Consider the following 21,184-nt stretch of genomic DNA (forward strand, 5'->3'; position numbering starts at 1 on the left):
ACGGGGATAGGGCGCAAGTGTGGGCTTAAGTGGAGTGCTCTTTCCAAGGGCGGACTCGATGGGTCGAATGGCCACCTTCTGCAATGTAAATTCTATAAGATTTCACCCCCCGCCCCCTTCTCCTCCGACCAGAGCCACCAACTCCACTGCTTCCCCTGGGGGAGTCAGATTCACCCCAGCCCAATGATCCTGAGGCGACTGCGATTGCCATACATTCCCAGCATGTGACAGGAAAGGCCCTCCAGTCGCCTCCTCTGCTATCATTGCCTGTAACCCATACAGCCTCCGGCCTACAACAGAATAGCCGGCCCGGTTTCCGGGGTGTTTCTGCATCTCTGACTCCCTCACCTTGCTGCTCCGTCAGTTCAACTCCGAACACATCCAACCTCGGCAGGATGTGATCGAAAGGGAATGGGAAGAGAAAGGGAGAAATAAAGGAGGTGAGAGAAACACAGAGCTGATGGAGGAGAGAGATTGAAAGAGGTAAAATAGGGCAGCACGGTGGCCTAGTGGTTAGCACAACCGCCTCACGGCGCTGAGGTCCCAGGTTCGATCCCGGCTCTGGGTCACTGTCCGTGTGGAGTTTGCACATTCTCCCCGTGTCTGCGTGGGTTTCGCCCCCACAACCCAAAGATGTGCAGAGTAGGTGGATTGGCCACGCTAAATTGCCCCTTAATTGGAAAAAATAATTGGCTAATCTAAATTTAAAAAAATAAAAATAAAAAATGAAAGAGGTAAAATTAACCTTTCCAAAGAACACAAAAATAGCCGTATAGATTGGGAGTTGGGTACCCGATTCTACCCGATCGCGAGTAAATCAGTCACAATCTGCCCACTAATACTGTCAGAAACATCCCACTCGCTGCTCCCATTAGTTTTGTGTTTGTCGCTCAAATTCTTATTTGATTGATCCAAACCCGTTACATTTGGAATGACCCCGCTCTTCGTTCTTTCCAAAAGGGGCGTTTTCTTGGATACCATCCTTCCGCGGAGGGTTGAAAACAGCATGAGGCCTCCCATTGGGCAGAGAGTAAGACTGAGTCAAGGTGACATCACCCAAGCCAAGAAATTGTACCGTTGTCCAGGTAACCGGCCAGGAACCTGGCGACTGTGAATGTTCCCTGCATGCACGGAGGGCAATGTCTTTGTCGTTGAAGTGATCAGAGAACATACGGCTTTGTAAATGAACAAAACTGTTTATTAACTAACTAAAACGCATTTCTCTGATGTCTACTATGATTACAGCTGGATACTATGGCTAAATAACAATAACTATGATTAACTAGTATTAATTACTATTGACTAAGGAGCCACTCGATATGCAACTGAACTGTTCTCCATGTTCTGCCTCACATGTGTCTGTGTTCCAGTAACGCCCTCCTGCCGCCACGCCACCTGTGGTCGGATGCCAGAATTGCAATCTGTGCATGCCGGCACTAATGTTTACATACAGTTTGGTTATTATATTATCTACACAGATGATAGTTCACATATAATCACAGCTACGGTTCTTTGAAACCTTTTGAGATTTAGTTAGAAAAAGATATAACTCATGCACCTCAGCATCGGTTCAGTGTGAATGTGACCGATGTGCATGTGATCAGCGTATATCCAACGATTGGCCAATTACTGACCTTAGAAATGGATGAGACACAGTTGGAGTCATGTGACTTTGAGACAGCGTAAAATGGACGTGAGTGTGTAAAATGGCCTGAGCGTGTAAAGTGGACATGAGTGCAAATGGCCTGAGTGTGTAAAGTGGACATGAGTGTGCAAAATGGGTGATCAGGAATCTATTGATTTCAGTGTAAGTTAAATGAAAAGATGTGTAAAATTTGTGCTCTCCTGATAGTACTTTGTGTTAATATGTCAATCCTGCACAATTGGATTGTTAGGAATAAATATATGCCCATAAGCTGTCTCAGTGAGAACCAGTCTTATAAACCTGTCTAACTGCACTCAGAACACTGACAGGATCTGATCCCACATTTCAGCAGGGTTCTAACCTCCACTGGGAGTATGCAGGGACTTGGGCCAAAATTCCAAATGTATAGACATGACAAACATGTCCTCCACCCTGGGAAAAAGCCTCTGACTATCCACTCTGTCTGTGCCCCTCATAATTTTGTAAACCTCTATCAGGTCGTCCCTCAACCTCTGTCGTTCCAGTGAGAACAAACTGAGTTTATCCAACCTCTCCTCATAGCTAATGCCCTCCATGCCAGGCAACATCCTGGTAAATCTCTTCTGCACCCTCTCTAAAGCCTCCACATCCTTCTGGTAGTGTGGCGACCAGAATTGAACACTATACTCCAAGTGTGGCCTAACTAAGGTTCTATACAGCTGCAACATGACTTGCCAATTTTTATACTCAATGCCCTGGCCAATGAAGGCAAGCATGCCGTATGCCTTCTTGACTACCTTCTCCACCTGTGTTGCCACTTTCAGTGACCTGTGGACCTGTCCACCCAGATCCCTCTGGCTATCAATACTCTTAAGGGTTCTCACATTTACTGTATATTTCCCATCTGTATTAGATCTTCCAAAATGCATTACCTCACATTTGTCTGGATTAAACGCCATAGGCAATCTCGCTGCCCAAGTCTCCAAACAATCTAAATCCTGCTGTATCCTCTGACAGTCCTCATCGCTATCCGCAATTCCACCAACCTTTGTGTCGTCCACAATCTTACTAATCAGACCAGTTACATTTTCCTCCAAATCATTTATATATACTACGAACAGCAAAGGTCCCAGCACTGATCCCTGCAGAACACCACTGGTCACAGCCCTCCAATCAGAAAAGCACCCTTCCATTGCTACTCTCTGCCTTCTATGACGGAGCCAGTTCTGTGTCACTTTGAACAATCTGTTGTATGCTGGCTATATGTTAAAATATCGTACTGTTCCATTTGATTTTAAAATTACTTCCTTATCCCATCAATCTCTTATTTGCTCTCATTCTCCTTCAGTTTCTCGCTATTATTCTTATAAATCTCATTTCCTCTTCAATTGATGTGTTTTTTACTGCTCTTCAATAGTTCCCCTGAAGCACTGTTGTCCATGTTGTGTGGGTGTGTCCCCTGGCCTGTGTTATGGGCCAGGGTTTAGAGAACCCCAAAGTGTCTCATGGAGTGCACCTGACCCACAACTTATAATAGATTGTGGTATGGGGAGCACACGGTCCACTCTACAGGTGTGGTACAGCAGAAATGGAAAAGTATCTTTTAAAGCAAAACAATGTTTATTCTATGAACTCAAGTTAACCTTTTTAAAACATACAGTGAACATCTTAGCAACCATTAATTCAAATACAACCCCCAAAGAATACAACACTAAGTAATTCTTACTTTCCTTTTAACATCCATAAGGCTTAAAACAAAACCTTTCAACAGAAGCACATCAGGTTAAAGTCACTACTGAAAGCAGTTATTAGTTTTAAATCACCAAAGGATCGATTTACATTCTTTAGATTACAGAGAGAGACTCTAATACCCCTTCTGGCTGTGACTGCAGCTACCCAGCTCTGAAGACGAAACTAAAACACACCCTGCAGCAAACAACCTAAAATGAAAGTAAAAAGCTGACATGCAGCCCAGCTCCACCCACTCTCTGACATCACAGCAGTAATAAACACTCATCTCTTAAAGGTACTCTCACTACAGATACTTATATACACGGCCATTTATAAACACCCACTTCTTAAAGGTACTCTCACTACAGATACTTATATACACACCCATTTATAAACACCCATTTCTTAAAGGTACTCTCACATGACACCTCCCCCCAAGAAAAAAAATAAACCATCAACTTCAAGATAGTTTCATTTTTCACCTTTTCTCCATCCTTTAAGAAATGCACACAGTAAATATGCTTTATCATTTAAAAATAACAACACACGCAAACAGGTATAATAATAGGCAGGGTGCTCTTTCCAAGAGCCGGTGCAGACTCGATGGGCCGAATGGCCTCCTTCTGCACTGTAAATGCTATGATCTATGATAACATAGTTCATTTTTTTTGTTCTTCTTCCTCCAACTGAAATCATTCTCGATTGACAGTCCCTTTGAACAAGAAGGTCTCTGCACGATCCATCCATTTCTCTACGCCTCGGCATGTCCCTTTCAGATACTTTAATTCAATTTGATCACAGAGTCCCTTGTAATTCTCCAACACAGGAGCATTGGTTATCACAGATTTCAGGCCGTCAAATGCTTGTTGAAAGTTACGCTTCTTGAGCCAGTCCGTCAGTGGAGCAACCGCGCTACAAATATTTTTCACCAATGTTCGAACAAATCCACTCATGCCAAGAAATCGCATTATTTCCCTTAATTTTGAGGGTATCAGAAACTCCTCAATAACTGTTGGTTTCACATCCCATGTGACCATTCGACACTGTCCAATTGAATGGCCAATGAAATTGGCTTGGGCTTTTCCAAATTCACTTTTGGCTAGGTTTATCACCAAACCCACCTCCTGAAGACTAACTCTGGTTTAGGTACCATCACTATGGGTAAGCTCCATTGGCTGCAACCCACTTCAATTATGCCATTTTAAGCATACTCTCAATCTCTTTGTTAACCTGTGCCAATTTTAAAGGGTTAAATCTGTATGGATATTGTTTGATTGGAACAGCATTTCCCACATCTACATCAGGGGTTGGTTTAGCTCACTCAGCTAAATCGCTGGCTTTTAAAGCAGACCAAGCAGGCCAGCAGCACGGTTCGATTCCCGTACCAGCCTCCCCGGACAGGCGCCGGAATGTGGCGACTAGGGGCTTTTCACAGCAACTTCATTGAAGCCTACTCGTGACAATAAGCGATTTTCATTTTTCATTTCATTTCATGTATAGCCATTTTAGTACTTCCCAATTTATCTCTACAACTTGCCCACGTGATATCAATAACTCTTTCAGGTCAGTCCGTTTTTCCCTCTGGATTTAACAATTTATCCTAATTTTTAAGAACATCCTCGTTTTCCAATTTAATTTGAGATATGTCAATTCACAGTCATCTGGGTTTGGTTCGTCACTTTGAGTTAGAATCATTAAAACCTCCTCCTTTTTCTCTCCTTCCCTTTCAAAGTACCTTTTAAGCATATTCACATGACACACTTGGTGAGTCTTCCTTCTATCTGGTGTTTTTACCACATAATTCACCTCACTTAATTTCCTTTCAATCTGATAAGACAAAACCGAGCTTTTAAAGGTTCACCTACCACTGGTAACAACACTAAAACTTTATCTCCACTGACAAAACTACGAACTTTAGATTTCTTGTCCGCTACCTGTTTCATCACATTTTGTGCAACTTTTAAATGTTGTCCAGCCAATTCATCTGCTCTATTTAATTGTTCCCTAAAATTTGACACATAATCCAATAATGTAATTTCCAATTTTCACTCACCAATTTTTCCTTAATCAATTTAAGTGGTCCTCTTACCACATGACTAAAAATGAGTTCAAAAGGACTAAATTTGATAGACTCATTAGGTGCATCCCTAATTGCAAACAGTACAAATGGAATTCCTTTATCCCAATCCTCTGGATAATCTTGACAATAAGCCCTCAACCTTGTCTTTAATGTCTGATGCCACCTTTCTAACGCTCCCTGCGATTCTGGATGGTACGCAGTTGATACAAATTGTTTTATTCCTAAGGTATCCATAACTTCTTTGAAAAACCTTGAGGTAAAATTTGATCCTTGATCCGATTGTATTTCTGTGGGTAGTCCATATCTAGTAAAGAATTTAAGTAACTCCTCCACAATCTTTTTAGCTGTAATATTACATACTGGAATGGCCTCTGGAAACCTAGTAGACACATCCATTATAGTCAAAAGATATTGATTCCCACTTTTCGTTTTAGAAAGTGGTCCTATGCAATCAATTAGGACCCTTGTAAAAGGTTCCTCAAATGCTGGAATGGGTATTAAGGGCACTGGTTTTATCACTGCTTGAGGTTTCCCTGTCACTTGACATGTGTGACATGGTTGACAAAATTAAACTATATCTTTATGTAGTCCGGGCCAATAAAAATGTTTCTGGATTTTATCTTGAGCTTTCCTTATTCCCAAATGATCTCCCACTGGTACCTCATGTGCAACTCGCAACACCTCCTTTCTATACCCTACCGGCAACACTATTTGATGAACGTCTGCCCACTTTTCAGCAGCCTGCATATGTAACGGTCTCCAATTTCTCATCAAGACATCACTTTTATGGTAATAATACTCTGGTATACTCTCAGGTTCCTCTTCCATGTATGCTTTCTGATACATCCGTTTTATTTCTATATCTTTTTGTTGTAACTCCGCCAATTTTCCTGAACTAAAAATATCCGCCTCATCCTCCACCTGTTCTTGTTCTTTTTCAACCATCTGATCAAAAATCGTTTCTGATAATTGCACTTCAACTTAATCTTCACTCTTTGATTTCTCCTCTTGTCTTAGCCTGTGACTTTGTGACCTTGTTACTACACAATCCGGAAATATCCCAGGATATTCGTCCTTCAACCCTTCAGTTGTCTGATTTTCCACTGGCTTATCAACCACAGTAGGCATCACTCGCACCTGCGATCCAACTATATCATTACCCAACATAAACTGTATTCCTGGACAAGATAGATTATCTATTACTCCTACTACCACTTCATCTCTCTTCACTGGAATTTCCAACCTTACCTTATATAATGGAACACTACTCCTCTCACCCTGAATTCCACATATTACCACCTTTTCTGGCAACATTCTTCTCAAACGACATAACTCCTCATCTCTTACCATTAGTCTCGCCCCTGAGACCACGGCGAGACTTCATTAAAGAGCGGAGAGACAGGGGTGAGACTTCATTAAAGAGCGCAGAGACAGGGGCAAGACTTAATAAAAGTGAGGAGAGACAGGGGCAAGACTTCATTAAAGAGCGGAGAGACGGGGCGAGGCTTCAGTAAAGAGCGGAGAGAGAGGGGCAAGACTTCATTAAAGAGCGGAGAGACAGGGGCGAGACTTCATTAAAGAGCGGAGAGACGGGGGCGAGACTTCATTAAAGAGCGGAGAGACAGGGGCGAGGCTTCATTAAAGAGCGGAGAGACAGGGGCGAGACTTCATTAAAGAGCGGAGGGACAGGGGTGAGACTTCATTAAAGAGCGCGGAGAGACAGGGGCGAGGCTTCATTAAAGAGCGGAGAGAGAGGGGCGAGGCTTCATTAAAGATCGCGGATAGACAGGGGCGAGGCTTCATTAAAGAGCGCGGAGAGACAGGGGCGAGACTTCATTAAAGAGCGGAGAGACGGGGGCGAGACTTCATTAAAGAGCGGAGAGACAGGGGCGAGGCTTCATTAAAGAGCGGAGAGACAGGGGCGAGACTTCATTAAAGAGCGGAGGGACAGGGGTGAGACTTCATTAAAGAGCGGAGAGAGAGGGGCGAGGCTTCATTAAAGAGCGGAGAGACAGGGGCGAGACTTCATTAAAGAGCGGAGAGACAGGGGCGAGACTTCATTAAAGAGCGGCGAGACAGGGGTGAGACTTCATTAAAGAGCGGAGAGACAGGGGCGAGACTTCATTAAAGAGCGCGGAGAGACAGGGGCGAGGCTTCATTAAAGAGCGCGGATAGACAGGGGCGAGACTTCATTAAAGAGCGGAGAGAGAGGGGCGAGGCTTCATTAAAGATCGCGGATAGACAGGGGCGAGGCTTCATTAAAGAGCGCGGAGAGGCAGGGGCGAGACTTCATTAAAGAGCGAGAGAGAGGGGCGAGGCTTCATTAAAGATCGCGGATAGACAGGGCGAGACTTTATTAAAGAGCAGAGACACAGGGGTGAGACTTCATTAAAGAGCGGAGAGACAGGGGCGAGACTTAATTAAAGAGCGGAGGGACAGGCGCGAGACTTAATTAAAGAGCACGGAGAGTTTTTCAGCGGTAGCAGCGAGAGCAGTAACCAGGGGGCTGTCGGGAAGGTAAGTTTCCCGTTTTAAAAACTTACCTTACAAGGTTCACTAGGGGAAGGCAGCAGTAGCCAGGCTCATGGCACTGTGGCTGGCTCTGCTGTACAGAAGGGCAGGAAAAAGAGTGGCAGGGCTATAGTCTTCGGGGATTCAATTGTAAGGGGAGTAGATAGGCGGTTCTATGGTACTAGCTAGATGGATAAAGAACTGGCTGGGTAACAGGAGACAGAGAGTAGAAATAGAAGTGAGTTTCTCAAAATGGAGAAGGGTGACTAGTGGTGTTCCACAGGGATTCGTGCTGGGACCACTGCTGTTTGTGATATACATAAATGATGTGGAGGAAGGTATAGGTGGTCCGATTAGCAAGTTTTCAGATGACCCTAAGATTGGTGGAGTAACAGATAGTGAAAGGGACTGTCAGAGAAGATTTTTGGACGATCTAATTCAAGAGCGGACTATACGGTAAATGAAAAAGCCCTGGGGGAAAACTGATGTGCAGAGAGATCTGGGAGTTCAGGTCCATTGTACCCTGAAGGTGGCAACGCAGGTTGATAGAGTGGTCAAGAAGGCATACAGCATGCTTGCCTTCATCGGACGGGGTATTGAGTACAAGAGTCGGCAGGTCATGTTACAGTTGTATAGGACTTTGGTTAGGCCACATTTGGAATACTGCGTGCAGTTCTGGTCACCACATTACCAGAAGGATGTGGATGCCTTGGAGAGGGTGCAGAGGAGGTTCACCAGGATGTTGCCTGGTATGGAGGGGGCTAGCTATGAAGAAAGGTTGAGTAGATTAGGATTATTTTCATTAGAAAGTCGGAGGTTGAGGGGGGACCTCATTGAGGTCTACAAAATTATGAGAGGTATGGACAGGGTGGATAGCAACAAGCTTTTCCCAGAGTGGGGGGATTCAATAACTAGGTGTCATGAGTTCAAGGTGAGAGGGGAAAAGTTTCAGGGAGATATGCGTGGAATGTTCTTTATGCAGTGGGTGGTGGGTGCCTGGAACGCATTACCAGCGAAGGTGGTAGAGGCGGGTGTCATAATATCCACTCATGTATTTCATGAGATGCAGACAGGCAGTGATTGACACACAGTATAACCAATGAACACACACGGCACAGAACAACCAATCACCAGACAGGACACCACCACTATAAAGCCCACAGGACATTAAGGCTCTGCCTCTCTCTCACAGGACACGGCTGGGGAGGTGGTCGCAGTGCACGGGCCGATGCGCATCATCACCATGTGATGGAGGGCTGGTCTGGTCAAGCCAGTAGGAGGTTATTGGTTGGGCTGGTGGAGTGTCGGCCCACAGCAGATTGTGTGCAGCAGTCAACAGGTTCAGTGGGGCAGTGTTGGACCATCTCCTGTGTCGGAAGCCTGTTTCTCATTTTACTGCATCCAGTTGCAGTCGATGTTAGACCAACACAGATAACACATCAGCAGGCATCGAGTCTGCTTCGCCATTCAATCATGGCTGATATTTTCTCATCCCTATTCTCCTGCCCCATAACCCCTGATCCCCTGATTAATCAAGAACCTATCCATCTTTGTCTTAAAGACACTCAGTGATTTGGCCTCCACAGCCTTCTGCGGCAAAGAGTTCCACAGATTCACCACCCTCTGGCTGAAGAAATTCCTCCTCATCTCAGTTTTAAAGGATCGTCCCTTCAGGCTGGATGGCTGTTATAAACCTGTTTGTGGAGATGCCGGCGTTGGACTGGGGTGAGCACAGTAAGAAGTCTTACAACACCACCTGAGGAAGGAGCTGCGCTCCGAAAGCTCGTGTTTGAATCAAACCTGTTGGACTTTAACCTGGTGTTGTAAGACTTCTTACTGTAATAAACCTGTTTGTGTGTGTGTTTGAGTGAGTTAGTGTAAGTGTGTGTGAGTGTGTGTGTGTGAGTGAGTTAGTGTAAGTGTGTGTGTTTGAGTGAGTTAGTGTGTGTGTGAGTGAGTTAGTGTGTGTGTGTGTGAGTGAGTTAGTGTAAGTGTGTGAGTGAGTTAGTGTGTGTGTGAGTTAGTGTAAGTGCGTGTGTTTGAGTGAGTTAGTGTGTGTGAGTGAGTTAGTGTAAGTGTGTGTGTGTGTGAGTGTGTGTGTGTGTGAGTGAGTTAGTGTAAGTGTGTGTGTTTGAGTGAGTTAGTGTGTGTGTGAGTTAGTGTGTGTGTGTGTGAGTGAGTTGGTGTAAGTGTGTGAGTGAGTTAGTGTAAGTGTGTGTGTTTGAGTGAGTTAGTGTGTGTGTGAGTGAGTTAGTGTAAGTGTGTGTGTGTGAGTGTGTGTGTGTGTGAGCGAGTTAGTGTAAGTGTGTGTGTTTGAGTGAGTTAGTGTGTGTGTGAGTTAGTGTGTGTGTGTGTGAGTGAGTTAGTGTAAGTGTGTGAGTGAGTTAGTGTAAGTGTGTGAGTGAGTTAGTGTAAGTGTGTGAGTGAGTTAGTGTAAGTGTGTGAGTTAGTGTAAGTGTGTGAGTGAGTTAGTGTAAGTGTGTGAGTGAGTTAGTGTAAGTGTGTGAGTGTGAGTTTGTGACTGGGGTGAAGGACTGTAGTTTGTGATCCCGGTGTACATGTCAGATTGTTCAGTGGCAGTGGCGAGGCGGCGGGGGGGGGGGGGGGGGGGAATGGGGGGGGGTATGAGGTGGGGGAGGGGAGGGATGGGGGGGAGGGGAGGGATGGGAGGAGGGATGGGGGAGGGGGGAATGAGGTGGGGGATGGGGGGAATGGGGGCGCGGAGGGGGAATGAGATGGGGGGGCGGAGGGGGGAATGAGGTGAGGGATGGGAGGGAATGGGGGAGGGAATGGGGGGAGGGGGGAATGAGGTGGGGGATGGGAGGAATGGGGGGCGGAGGGGGGAATGAGGTGGGGGATGGGAGGGAATGGGGGAGGGAATGCGGGGGAGGGGGGAATGAGGTGGGGGATGGGAGGGATGGGGGGTGGAGGGGGGAATGAGGTGGGGGTGGGAGGGATGGGGGAATGGGGGGGGAATGGGGGGGCGGAGGGGGAATGAGGTGGGGGATGGGAGGGATGGGGGGGGGGGGCTGGGTTGGAAACAAGGCTGATCCACTAACCTATCCCAAATCCTGGAATATCCTGCACTGACTATCGGGGGCTGGTTAATGGCCAGTGGCACACAGACACTCGCTCTCCCCCAGGTTTGCTGCTGTCTACTGCTGGGAACGATCTGTGAAGCAGCAGCCTGCAATCACCTGGGGGGGTGGGGGGGGGGGGGAACTCGACAGGAAGGCTCCTTGAACAATTCATTAACCGGCCTTAATTGCTGGAGTGTTCCAGCCGTGCTTCTTGTAAACCATTTGATCAAAGGGGAACCCGCCGTCCCTCTCCAGCAGTGACTGGTATTGACAGGTGTTTGCTGTGAGCTCTACTCCCCGAAGCCTCGCCTGTTAAAGTATCAAAGCGTGAGCCCAAAACGTTAACAAACGTAAAGCACGGGGGTGCATTTTAGTGTGAAACAGCCGACTGAACAGACCGGTTCCTGCCTCGATCAACAGCTGGTGGACTGGGAATTTTCAACCTTCCCCTAATGTGTTATATTGCTCAGTTTATTTTTGTAAATGTGATTTATTTCTCTGGTGGGCCCGATGCCGGTTCCTGTTGGATTACTGAGTCGCGGGTGCTGGCACAGAAACCCCTCGCTGGCACAGGAACCCCTCGCTGGCACAGAAACCCCTCGCTGGCACAGAAACCCCTCGCTGGCACAGAAACCCCTCACTGGCACAGAAACCCCTCGCTGGCACAGGAACCCCTCGCTGGGACAGGGACCCCTCGCTGGCACAGAAACCCCTCGCTGACACAGGAACCCCTCGCTGGCACAGGGACCCCTCGCTGGCACAGGAACCCCTCGCTGGCACAGAAACTCCTCGCTGGCACAGAAACCCCTCGCTGGCACAGAAACCCCTCGGTGGCACAGGAACCCTCACTGGCACAGGAACCCCTCGCTGGCACAGAAACCCCTCGCTGGCACAGGGACCCCTCGCTGGCACAGGAACCCCTCGCTGGCACAGAAACCCCTCGCTGGCACGGGAACCCCTCGCTGGCACAGGGACCCCTCGCTGGGACAGGAACCCCTCGCTGGCACAGAAACCCCTCGCTGGCACAGGAACCCCTCGCTGGCACAGGAACCCCTCGCTGGCACAGAAACCCCTCGCTGGCACAGGAACCCCTCGCTGGCACAGGAACCCCTCGCTGGCACAGAAACCCCTCGCTGGCACAGAAACCCCTCGCTGGCACAGAAACCCCTCGCTGGGACGGGAACCCCTCGCTGGCACAGGAACCCCTCGCTGGCACAGGAACCCCTCGCTGGCACAGAAGCCCCTCTCTGGCACGGGAACCCCTCGCTGGCACAGAAACCCCTCGCTGGCACAGAAACCCCTCGCTGGCACAGGAACCCCTCGCTGGCACAGGAACCCCTCGCTGGCACAGGGACCCCTCGCTGGCACAGGAACCCCTCGCTGGGACGGGAACCCCTCGCTGGGACGGGAACCCCTCGCTGGCACAGGAACCCCTCGCTGGGACAGGGACCCCTCGCTGGCACAGGAACCCCTCGCTGGCACAGGAACCCCTCACTGGCACAGAAACCCCTCGCTGGCACAGAAACCCCTCGCTGGCACAGAAACCCCTCGCTGGCACAGAAACCCCTCACTGGCACAGAAACCCCTCGCTGGCACAGAAACCCCTCGCTGGGACGGGAACCCCTCGCTGGCACAGGAACCCCTCGCTGGGACGGGAACCCCTCGCTGGCACAGGAACCCCTCGCTGGCACAGGAACCCCTCGCTGGGACGGGAACCCCTCGCTGGCACAGAAACCCCTCGCTGGCACAGGGACCCCTCGCTGGCACAGAAACCCCTCGCTGACACAGGAACCCCTCGCTGGCACAGAAACCCCTCGCTGGCACAGGAACCCCTCGCTGACACAGAAACCCCTCACTGGCACAGGAACCCCTCGCTGACACAGAAACCCCTCGCTGGCACAGAAACCCCTCACTGGCACGGGAACCCCTCGCTGGCACAGGAACCCCTCGCTGGCACAGAAACCCCTCGCTGGCACAGAAACCCCTCGCTGGCACAGGAACCCCTCGCTGGTACAGGAACCCCTCGCTGGCACGGGAACCCCTCGCTGGCACAGAAACCCCTCGCTGGCACGGTAACCCCTCGCTGGCACAGGAACCCCTCGCTGGCACAGGAACCCCTCGCTGGGACAGGAACCCCTCGCTGGCACAGAAACCCTTCGCTGGCACAGGAACCCCTCGCTGGCACAGGAACCCCTCGCTGGCACGGGAACCCCTCGCTGACACAGGAACCCCTCACTGGCACAGAAACCCCTCGCTGGCACGGGAACCCCTCACTGGCACAGGAACCCCTCGCTGGCACAGGAACCCCTCGCTGGCACGGGAACCCCTCGCTGGCACAGGAACCCCTCGCTGACACAGGAACCCCTCGCTGGCACAGGGACCCCTCGCTGGCACAGGAACCCCTCGCTGGCACAGGGACCCCTCGCTGGCACAGGAACCCCTCGTTGGCACAGGAACCCCTCGCTGGGACAGGGACCCCTCGCTGGCACAGAAACCCCTCGCTGGCACAGAAACCCCTCGCTGGCACAGAAACCCCTCGCTGACACAGAAACCCCTCCCTGGCACAGAAACCCCTCGCTGGCACAGGAACCCCTCGCTGGCACAGAAACCCCTCGCTGGGACGGGAACCCCTCGCTGGCACAGAAACCCCTCGCTGGGACAGGGACCCCTCGCTGGGACGGGAACCCCTCGCTGGCACAGGAACCCCTCGCTGGCACAGAAACCCCTCGCTGGCACAGAAACCCCTCGCTGACACAGGAACCCCTCGCTGGCACAGGGACCCCTCGCTGGCACAGGAACCCCTCGCTGGGACGGGAACCCCTCGCTGGCACAGGAACCCCTCGCTGGCACAGCAACCCCTCGCTGGCACAGGGACCCCTCGCTGGCACAGAAACCCCTCGCTGGCACGGGAACCCCTCGCTGGCACAGGAACCCCTCGCTGGCACAGAAACCCCTCGCTGGCACAGGAACCCTTCGCTGGGACGGGAACCCCTCGCTGGCACAGGAACCCCTCGCTGGCACAGAAACCCCTCGCTGGCACAGAAACCCCTCGCTGGCACAGAAACCCCTCGCTGGGACAGGGACCCCTCGCTGGCACAGGAACCCCTCGCTGGCACGGGAACCCCTCGCTGGCACAGGAGCCCCTCGCTGGCACAGGGACCCCTCGCTGGCACAGAAGCCCCTCGCTGGCACAGGAACCCCTCGCTGGCACAGGAACCCCTCGCTGGCACAGGAACCCCTCGCTGGCACAGGAACCCCTCGCTGGGACAGGGACCCCTCGCTGGCACAGGGACCCCTCGCTGACACAGAAACCCTTCGCTGGCACAGGGACCCCTCGCTGGCACAGGGACCCCTCGCTGACACAGAAACCCTTCGCTGGCACAGAAACCCCTCGCTGGCACAGAAACCCTTCGCTGGCACAGGAACCCCTCGCTGGCACAGGAACCCCTCGCTGGCACAGAAACCTCTCGCTGACACAGGAACCCCTCGCTGGCACAGGGACCCCTCGCTGACACAGGAACCCCTCGCTGGCACAGGAACCCCTCGCTGGCACAGGAACCCCTCGCTGGGACAGAAACCCCTCGCTGGCACAGAAACCCCTCGCTGGCACAGGAACCCCTCGCTGGCACAGAAACCCCTCGCTGGCACAGGAACCCCTCGCTGGCACAGGAACCCCTCGCTGGGACAGAAACCCCTCGCTGGCACAGGAACCCCTCGCTGACACAGGAACCCCTCGCTGGCACAGAAACCCCTCGCTGACACAGGAACCCCTCGCTGACACAGGAACCCCTCGCTGGCACAGAAACCCCTCGCTGACACAGAAACCCCTCGCTGACACAGGAACCCCTCGCTGACACAGGAACCCCTCGCTGGCACAGAAACCCCTCGCTGGCACAGGAACCCCTCGCTGGCACAGGAACCCCTCGCTGGCACAGGAACCCCTCGCTGGCACAGGAACCCCTCGCTGGGACAGGGACCCCTCGCTGGGACAGAAACCCCTCGCTGGCACAGGAACCCCTCGCTGGCACAGGAACCCCTCGCTGGCACAGGAACCCCTCGCTGGCACGGGAACCCCTCGCTGGCACAGCAACCCCTCGCTGGCACAGCAACCCGTCGCTGGCACAGGAACCCCTCGCTGGCACAGGAACCCCTCGCTGGCACAGGAACCCCTCGCTGGCACGGGAACCCCTCGCTGGCACAGCAACCCCTCGCTGGCACAGCAACCCCTCGCTGGCACAGGAACCCCTCGCTGGCACAGGAACCCCTCGCTGGCACAGGAACCCCTCGCTGGGACAGGGACCCCTCGCTGACACAGGAACCCCTCGCTGGGACAGGGACCCCTCGCTGGCACAGGGACCCCTCGCTGGCACAGAAACCCCTCGCTGGCACAGAAACCCCTCGCTGGCACAGGAACCCCTCGCTGGCACAGGAACCCCTCGCTGGCACGGGAACCCCTCGCTGGCACAGGAACCCCTCGCTGGCACAGAAACCCCTCGCTGGCACAGGAACCCCTCGCTGGCACAGGGACCCCTCGCTGGCACAGGAACCCCTCGCTGGGACGGGAACCCCTCGCTGGCACAGGAACCCCTCGCTGGCACAGGAACCCCTCGCTGGCACAGGAACCCCTCGCTGGCACAGAAACCCCTCGCTGGCACAGGAACCCCTCGCTGGCACAGAAACCCCTCGCTGGGACGGGAACCCCTCGCTGGCACGGGAACCCCTCGCTGGCACAGGGACCCCTCGCTGGCACAGGAACCCCTCGCTGGGACGGGAACCCCTCGCTGGCACAGGAACCCCTCGCTGGCACAGGAACCCCTCGCTGGCACAGGAACCCCTCGCTGGCACAGAAACCCCTCGCTGGCACAGAAACCCCTCGCTGGCACAGGAACCCCTCGCTGGCACGGGAACCCCTCGCTGGCACAGGAACCCCTCACTGGGACGGGAACCCCTCGCTGGCACAGAAACCCCTCGCTGGCACAGGAACCCCTCGCTGGCACAGGAACCCCTCGCTGACACAGAAACCCCTCGCTGGCACAGAAGCCCCTCTCAGGCACAGGAACCCCCCGCTGGCACAGGAACCCCTCGCTGGCACAGGAACCCCTCGCTGGCACAGGGACCCCTCGCTGGCACGGGAACCCCTCGCTGGGACAGGGACCCCTCGCTGGCACAGGAACCCCTCGCTGGCACAGAAACCCCTCGCTGGCACAGGAACCCCTCGCTGGCACAGGAACCCCTCGCTGGGACAGAAACCCCTCGCTGGCACAGGAACCCCTCGCTGGGACAGGGACCCCTCGCTGGCACAGAAACCCCTCGCTGGGACAGGGACCCCTCGCTGGCACAGAAACCCCTCGCTGGGACAGGGACCCCTCGCTGGCACAGGGACCCCTCGCTGGCACAGAAACCCCTCGCTGGCACAGAAACCCCTCGCTGGCACAGGGACCCCTCGCTGGCACGGGAACCCCTCGCTGGCACAGGGACCCCTCGCTGGCACAGAAACCCCTCGCTGGCACGGGAACCCCTCGCTGGCACAGAAACCCCTCGCTGGCACAGGGACCCCTCGCTGGCACGGGAACCCCTCGCTGGCACAGGAACCCCTCGCTGGCACAGAAACCCCTCGCTGGCACAGGAACCCCTCGCTGGCACAGAAACCCCTCGCTGGCACAGGAACCCCTCGCTGACACAGGAACCCCTCGCTGGCACAGGAACCCCTCGCTGACACAGGAACCCCTCGCTGGCACAGGAACCCCTCGCTGGGACGGGAACCCCTCGCTGGCACAGGAACCCCTCGCTGGCACAGGAACCCCTCGCTGGCACAGGAACCCCTCGCTGGCACGGGAACCCCTCGCTGGGACGGGAACCCCTCGCTGGCACAGAAACCCCTCGCTGGCACAGAAGCCCCTCTCAGGCACAGGAACCCCCCGCTGGCACAGGAACCCCTCGCTGGCACAGGAACCCCTCGCTGGCACAGGGACCCCTCGCTGGCACGGGAACCCCTCGCTGGGACAGGGACCCCTCGCTGGCACAGGAACCCCTCGCTGGCACAGAAACCCCTCGCTGGCACAGGAACCCCTCGCTGGCACAGAAACCCCTCGCTGGCACAGGAACCCCTCGCTGGCACAGAAACCCCTCGCTGGCACGGGAACCCCTCGCTGGCACAGAAACCCCTCGCTGGCACAGGAACCCCTCGCTGGCACAGGGACCCCTCGCTGGCACAGGAACCCCTCGCTGGCACAGAAACCCCTCGCTGGGACGGGAACCCCTCGCTGGCACGGGAACCCCTCGCTGGCACAGAAACCCCTCGCTGACACAGGAACCCCTCGCTGGCACAGGAACCCCTCGCTGGCACGGAAACCCCTCGCTGGCACAGGAACCCCTCGCTGGCACAGAAACCCCTCGCTGGCACAGGGACCCCTCGCTGGGACGGGAACCCCTCGCTGGGACAGGGACCCCTCGCTGGCACAGGAGCCCCTCGCTGGCACAGGAACCCCTCGCTGGGACAGGGACCCCTCGCTGGCACAGAAACCCCTCGCTGGCACAGAAACCCCTCGCTGGCACAGGAACCCCTCGCTGGCACAGAAACCCCTCGCTGGCACAGAAACCCCTCGCTGGCACAGAAACCCCTCGCTGGCACGGGAACCCCTCGCTGGCACAGAAACCCCTCGCTGGCACAGGAACCCCTCGCTGGCACAGGAACCCCTCGCTGGCACAGGAACCTCTCGCTGGCACAGGAACCCCTCGCTGGCACAGGGACCCCTCGTTGGCACAGAAACCCCTCGCTGGCACGGGAACCCCTCGCTGACACAGGAACCCCTCGCTGGGACGGAACCCCTCGCTGGCACAGAAACCCCCTCCCTGGCACAGGAACCCCTCGCTGGCACAGGAACCCCTCCCTGGCACAGAAACCCCTCGCTGGCACAGGAACCCCTCGCTGGCACAGGAACCCCTCGCTGGCACAGGAACCCCTCGCTGGGACAGGGACCCCTCGCTGGCACAGAAACCCCTCGCTGGCACAGAAACCCCTCGCTGGCACAGAAACCCCTCGCTGGCACAGGAACCCCTCGCTGGCACGGGAACCCCTCGCTGGCACAGGAAACCCCTCGCTGGCACAGAAACCCCTCGCTGGCACAGGAACCCCTCGCTGACACAGGGACCCCTCGCTGGCACAGGAACCCCTCGCTGGCACAGAAACCCCTCGCTGGGACGGGAACCCCTCGCTGGCACAGAAACCCCTCGCTGGGACAGGGACCCCTCGCTGGCACAGAAACCCCTCGCTGGCACAGGAACCCCTCGCTGGGACGGGAACCCCTCGCTGGCACAGGGACCCCTCGCTGGGACAGAAACCCCTCGCTGGGACAGGAACCCCTCGCTGGCACAGGAACCCCTCGCTGGCACAGAACCCCTCGCTGGCACAGGAACCCCTCGCTGGCACAGGAACCCCTCGCTGGCACAGGGACCCCTCGCTGGCACAGGGACCCCTCGCTGGCACAGGAACCCCTCGCTGACACAGGAACCCCTCGCTGGCACGGGAACCCCTCGCTGGCACAGGAACCCCTCGCTGGCACAGGAGCCCCTCGCTGGCACAGGAACCCCTCGCTGGCACAGAAGCCCCTCGCTGGCACAGGAACCCCTCGCTGGCACGGGAACCCCTCGCTGACACAGGAACCCCTCGCTGGCACGGGAACCCCTCGCTGGCACAGGGACCCCTCGCTGGCACAGAAGCCCCTCGCTGGCACAGGAACCCCTCGCTGGCACAGGAACCCCTCGCTGGCACAGGAACCCCTCGCTGGCACAGGAACCCCTCGCTGGCACAGGGACCCCTCGCTGGGACAGGGACCCCTCGCTGGGACAGGGACCCCTCGCTGGGACAGGAACCCCTCGCTGGCACAGGAACCCCTCGCTGGCACAGGAACCCCTCGCTGGCACAGAAACCCCTCGCTGGCACAGGAACCCCTCGCTGGCACAGAAACCCCTCGCTGGCACAGAAACCCCTCGCTGACACAGAAACCCCTCGCTGGGACAGGAACCCCTCGCTGGCACAGGAACCCCTCGCTGACACAGGAACCCCTCGCTGGCACAGGAACCCCTCGCTGGCACAGGAACCCCTCGCTGGCACAGGAACCCCTCGCTGACACAGGAACCCCTCGCTGGCACAGGAACCCCTCGCTGGCACAGGAACCCCTCGCTGGGACAGGAACCCCTCGCTGGCACAGGAACCCCTCGCTGGCACAGGAACCCCTCGCTGGCACAGGAACCCCTCGCTGGCACAGGAACCCCTCGCTGGCACAGAAACCCCTCGCTGGCACAGGAACCCCTCGCTGGGACGGGAACCCCTCGCTGGCACAGGAACCCCTCGCTGGCACAGGAACCCCTCGCTGGCACAGGAACCCCTCGCTGGCACAGAAACCCCTCGCTGTCCTGTGGGGGGGGGGGGGGGGGGGGGTTTCCAGCAGAATGTTCAGTACTGAGGGAGTGCCGCACTGTCAGAGGGTCAGTACTGAGGGAGTGCTGCACTGTCAGAGGGTCAGTACTGAGGGTGTGCTGCACTGTCAGAGGGTCAGTACTGAGGGAGTGCCGCACTGTCAGAGGGTCAGTACTGAGGGAGTGCTGCACTGTCAGAGGGTCAGTACTGATGGAGTGCCGCACTGTCAGAGGGTCAGTACTGAGGGAGTGCTGCACTGTCAGAGGGTCAGTACTGAGGGAGTGCTGCCCTGTCAGAGGGTCGGTACTGAGGGAGGTCAGAGGGTCAGTACTGAGGGAGTGCCGCACTGTCAGAGGGTCAGTACTGAGGGAGTGCTGCACTGTCAGAGGGTCAGTACTGAGGGAGTGCCGCACTGTCAGAGGGTCAGTACTGAGGGAGTGCTGCACTGTCAGAGGGTCAGTACTGAGGGAGTGCTGCACTGTCAGAGGGTCAGTACTGAGGGAGTGCCGCACTGTCAGAGGGTCAGTACTGAGGGAGCGCTGCACTGTCAGAGGGTCAGTACTGAGGGAGTGCTGCACTGTCAGAGGGTCAGTACTGAGGGAGTGCTGCACTGTCAGAGGGTCAGTACTGAGGGAATGCTGCACTGTCAGAGGGTCAGTACTGAGGGAGTGCCGCACTGTCAGAGGGTCAGTACTGAGGGAATGCAGCACTGTCAGAGGGTCAGTACTGAGGGAGTGCAGCACTGTCAGAGGGTCAGTACTGAGGGAATGCAGCACTGTCAGAGGGTCAGTACTGAGGGAGTGCCGCACTGTCAGAGGGTCAGTACTGAGGGAGTGCTGCACTGTCAGAGGGTCAGTACTGAGGGAGTGCCGCACTGTCAGAGGGTCAGTACTGAGGGAGTGCTGCACTGTCAGAGGGTCAGTACTGAGGGAGTGCCGCACTGTCAGAGGGTCAGTACTGAGGGAGTGCCGCACTGTCAGAGGGTCAGTACTGAGGGAGTGCTGCACTGTCAGAGGGTCAGTACTGAGGGAGTGCCGCAATGTCAGAGGGTCAGTACTGAGGGAGTGCTGCACTGTCAGAGGGTCAGTACTGAGGGAGTGCCGCACTGTCAGAGGGTCAGTACTGAAAGAGTGCTGCACTGTTCAGAGAGTCAGTACTGAGGGAGGTGCCGCACTGTCAGAGGGTCAGTACTGAGGGACCTGCTCCACTGTCAGAGGGTCGTAACTGAGGGAGTGCCGCACTGTCAGAGGGTCATTACTGAGGGAGTGCTGCACTCTCAGAGGGGTCAGTACTGAGGGAGTGCTGCACTCTAGAGGGTCAGTACTGAGGGAGTGCCGCACTGTCAGAGGGTCAGTACTGAGGGAGTGCCGCACTGTCAGAGTTCTATGCAGCTGCAGCATGATTTGCAAGTTTTTACATTCAAAGCCCGGCCATGTCATAGGCAAGGGACTGAAAAATCAAATTGAGGAAATCCAGAGAGTCGCAATCTTGAGATAAAAGAATGGAAAGTTTCTCTGTGGGTTACGAAGCAGGGCAGAGTCACCCGTCTAAACCACAACTTTCCTTCACACAGATAGAATCAGATGATTCACTTTGTGCGGTCGCTCCAGGTTCTGTTTACTGGAGTAAGAGATCCTGATTTATGCGGTCCTGTGATTGTCCGCTCACACTCAGAGAATTCAGGGGTTTGTGATTTATAAATGAAAATCGCTATAGTCACGAGTAGGCTTCAATGAAGT

At 54.8% G+C, this 21,184-nt stretch overlaps 1 protein-coding gene across 1 annotated transcript in view; it reads left to right on the forward strand.

The window, feature by feature from the left end:
• Positions 1-21,184, forward strand: part of LOC119956245 (tolloid-like protein 2) — a 191,057-nt gene that overhangs the window by 38,527 nt on the left and 131,346 nt on the right. The window contains exon 6 of the mRNA XM_038783279.1: positions 961-1,085. Within this exon, the coding sequence (XP_038639207.1) occupies positions 961-1,085 (125 nt within the window). The remainder of the gene's footprint in view (positions 1-960; positions 1,086-21,184) is intronic.

The sequence above is a fragment of the Scyliorhinus canicula genome, chromosome 22 (assembly GCF_902713615.1).
Source record: "Scyliorhinus canicula chromosome 22, sScyCan1.1, whole genome shotgun sequence".
Taxonomy (NCBI): domain Eukaryota; kingdom Metazoa; phylum Chordata; class Chondrichthyes; order Carcharhiniformes; family Scyliorhinidae; genus Scyliorhinus; species Scyliorhinus canicula.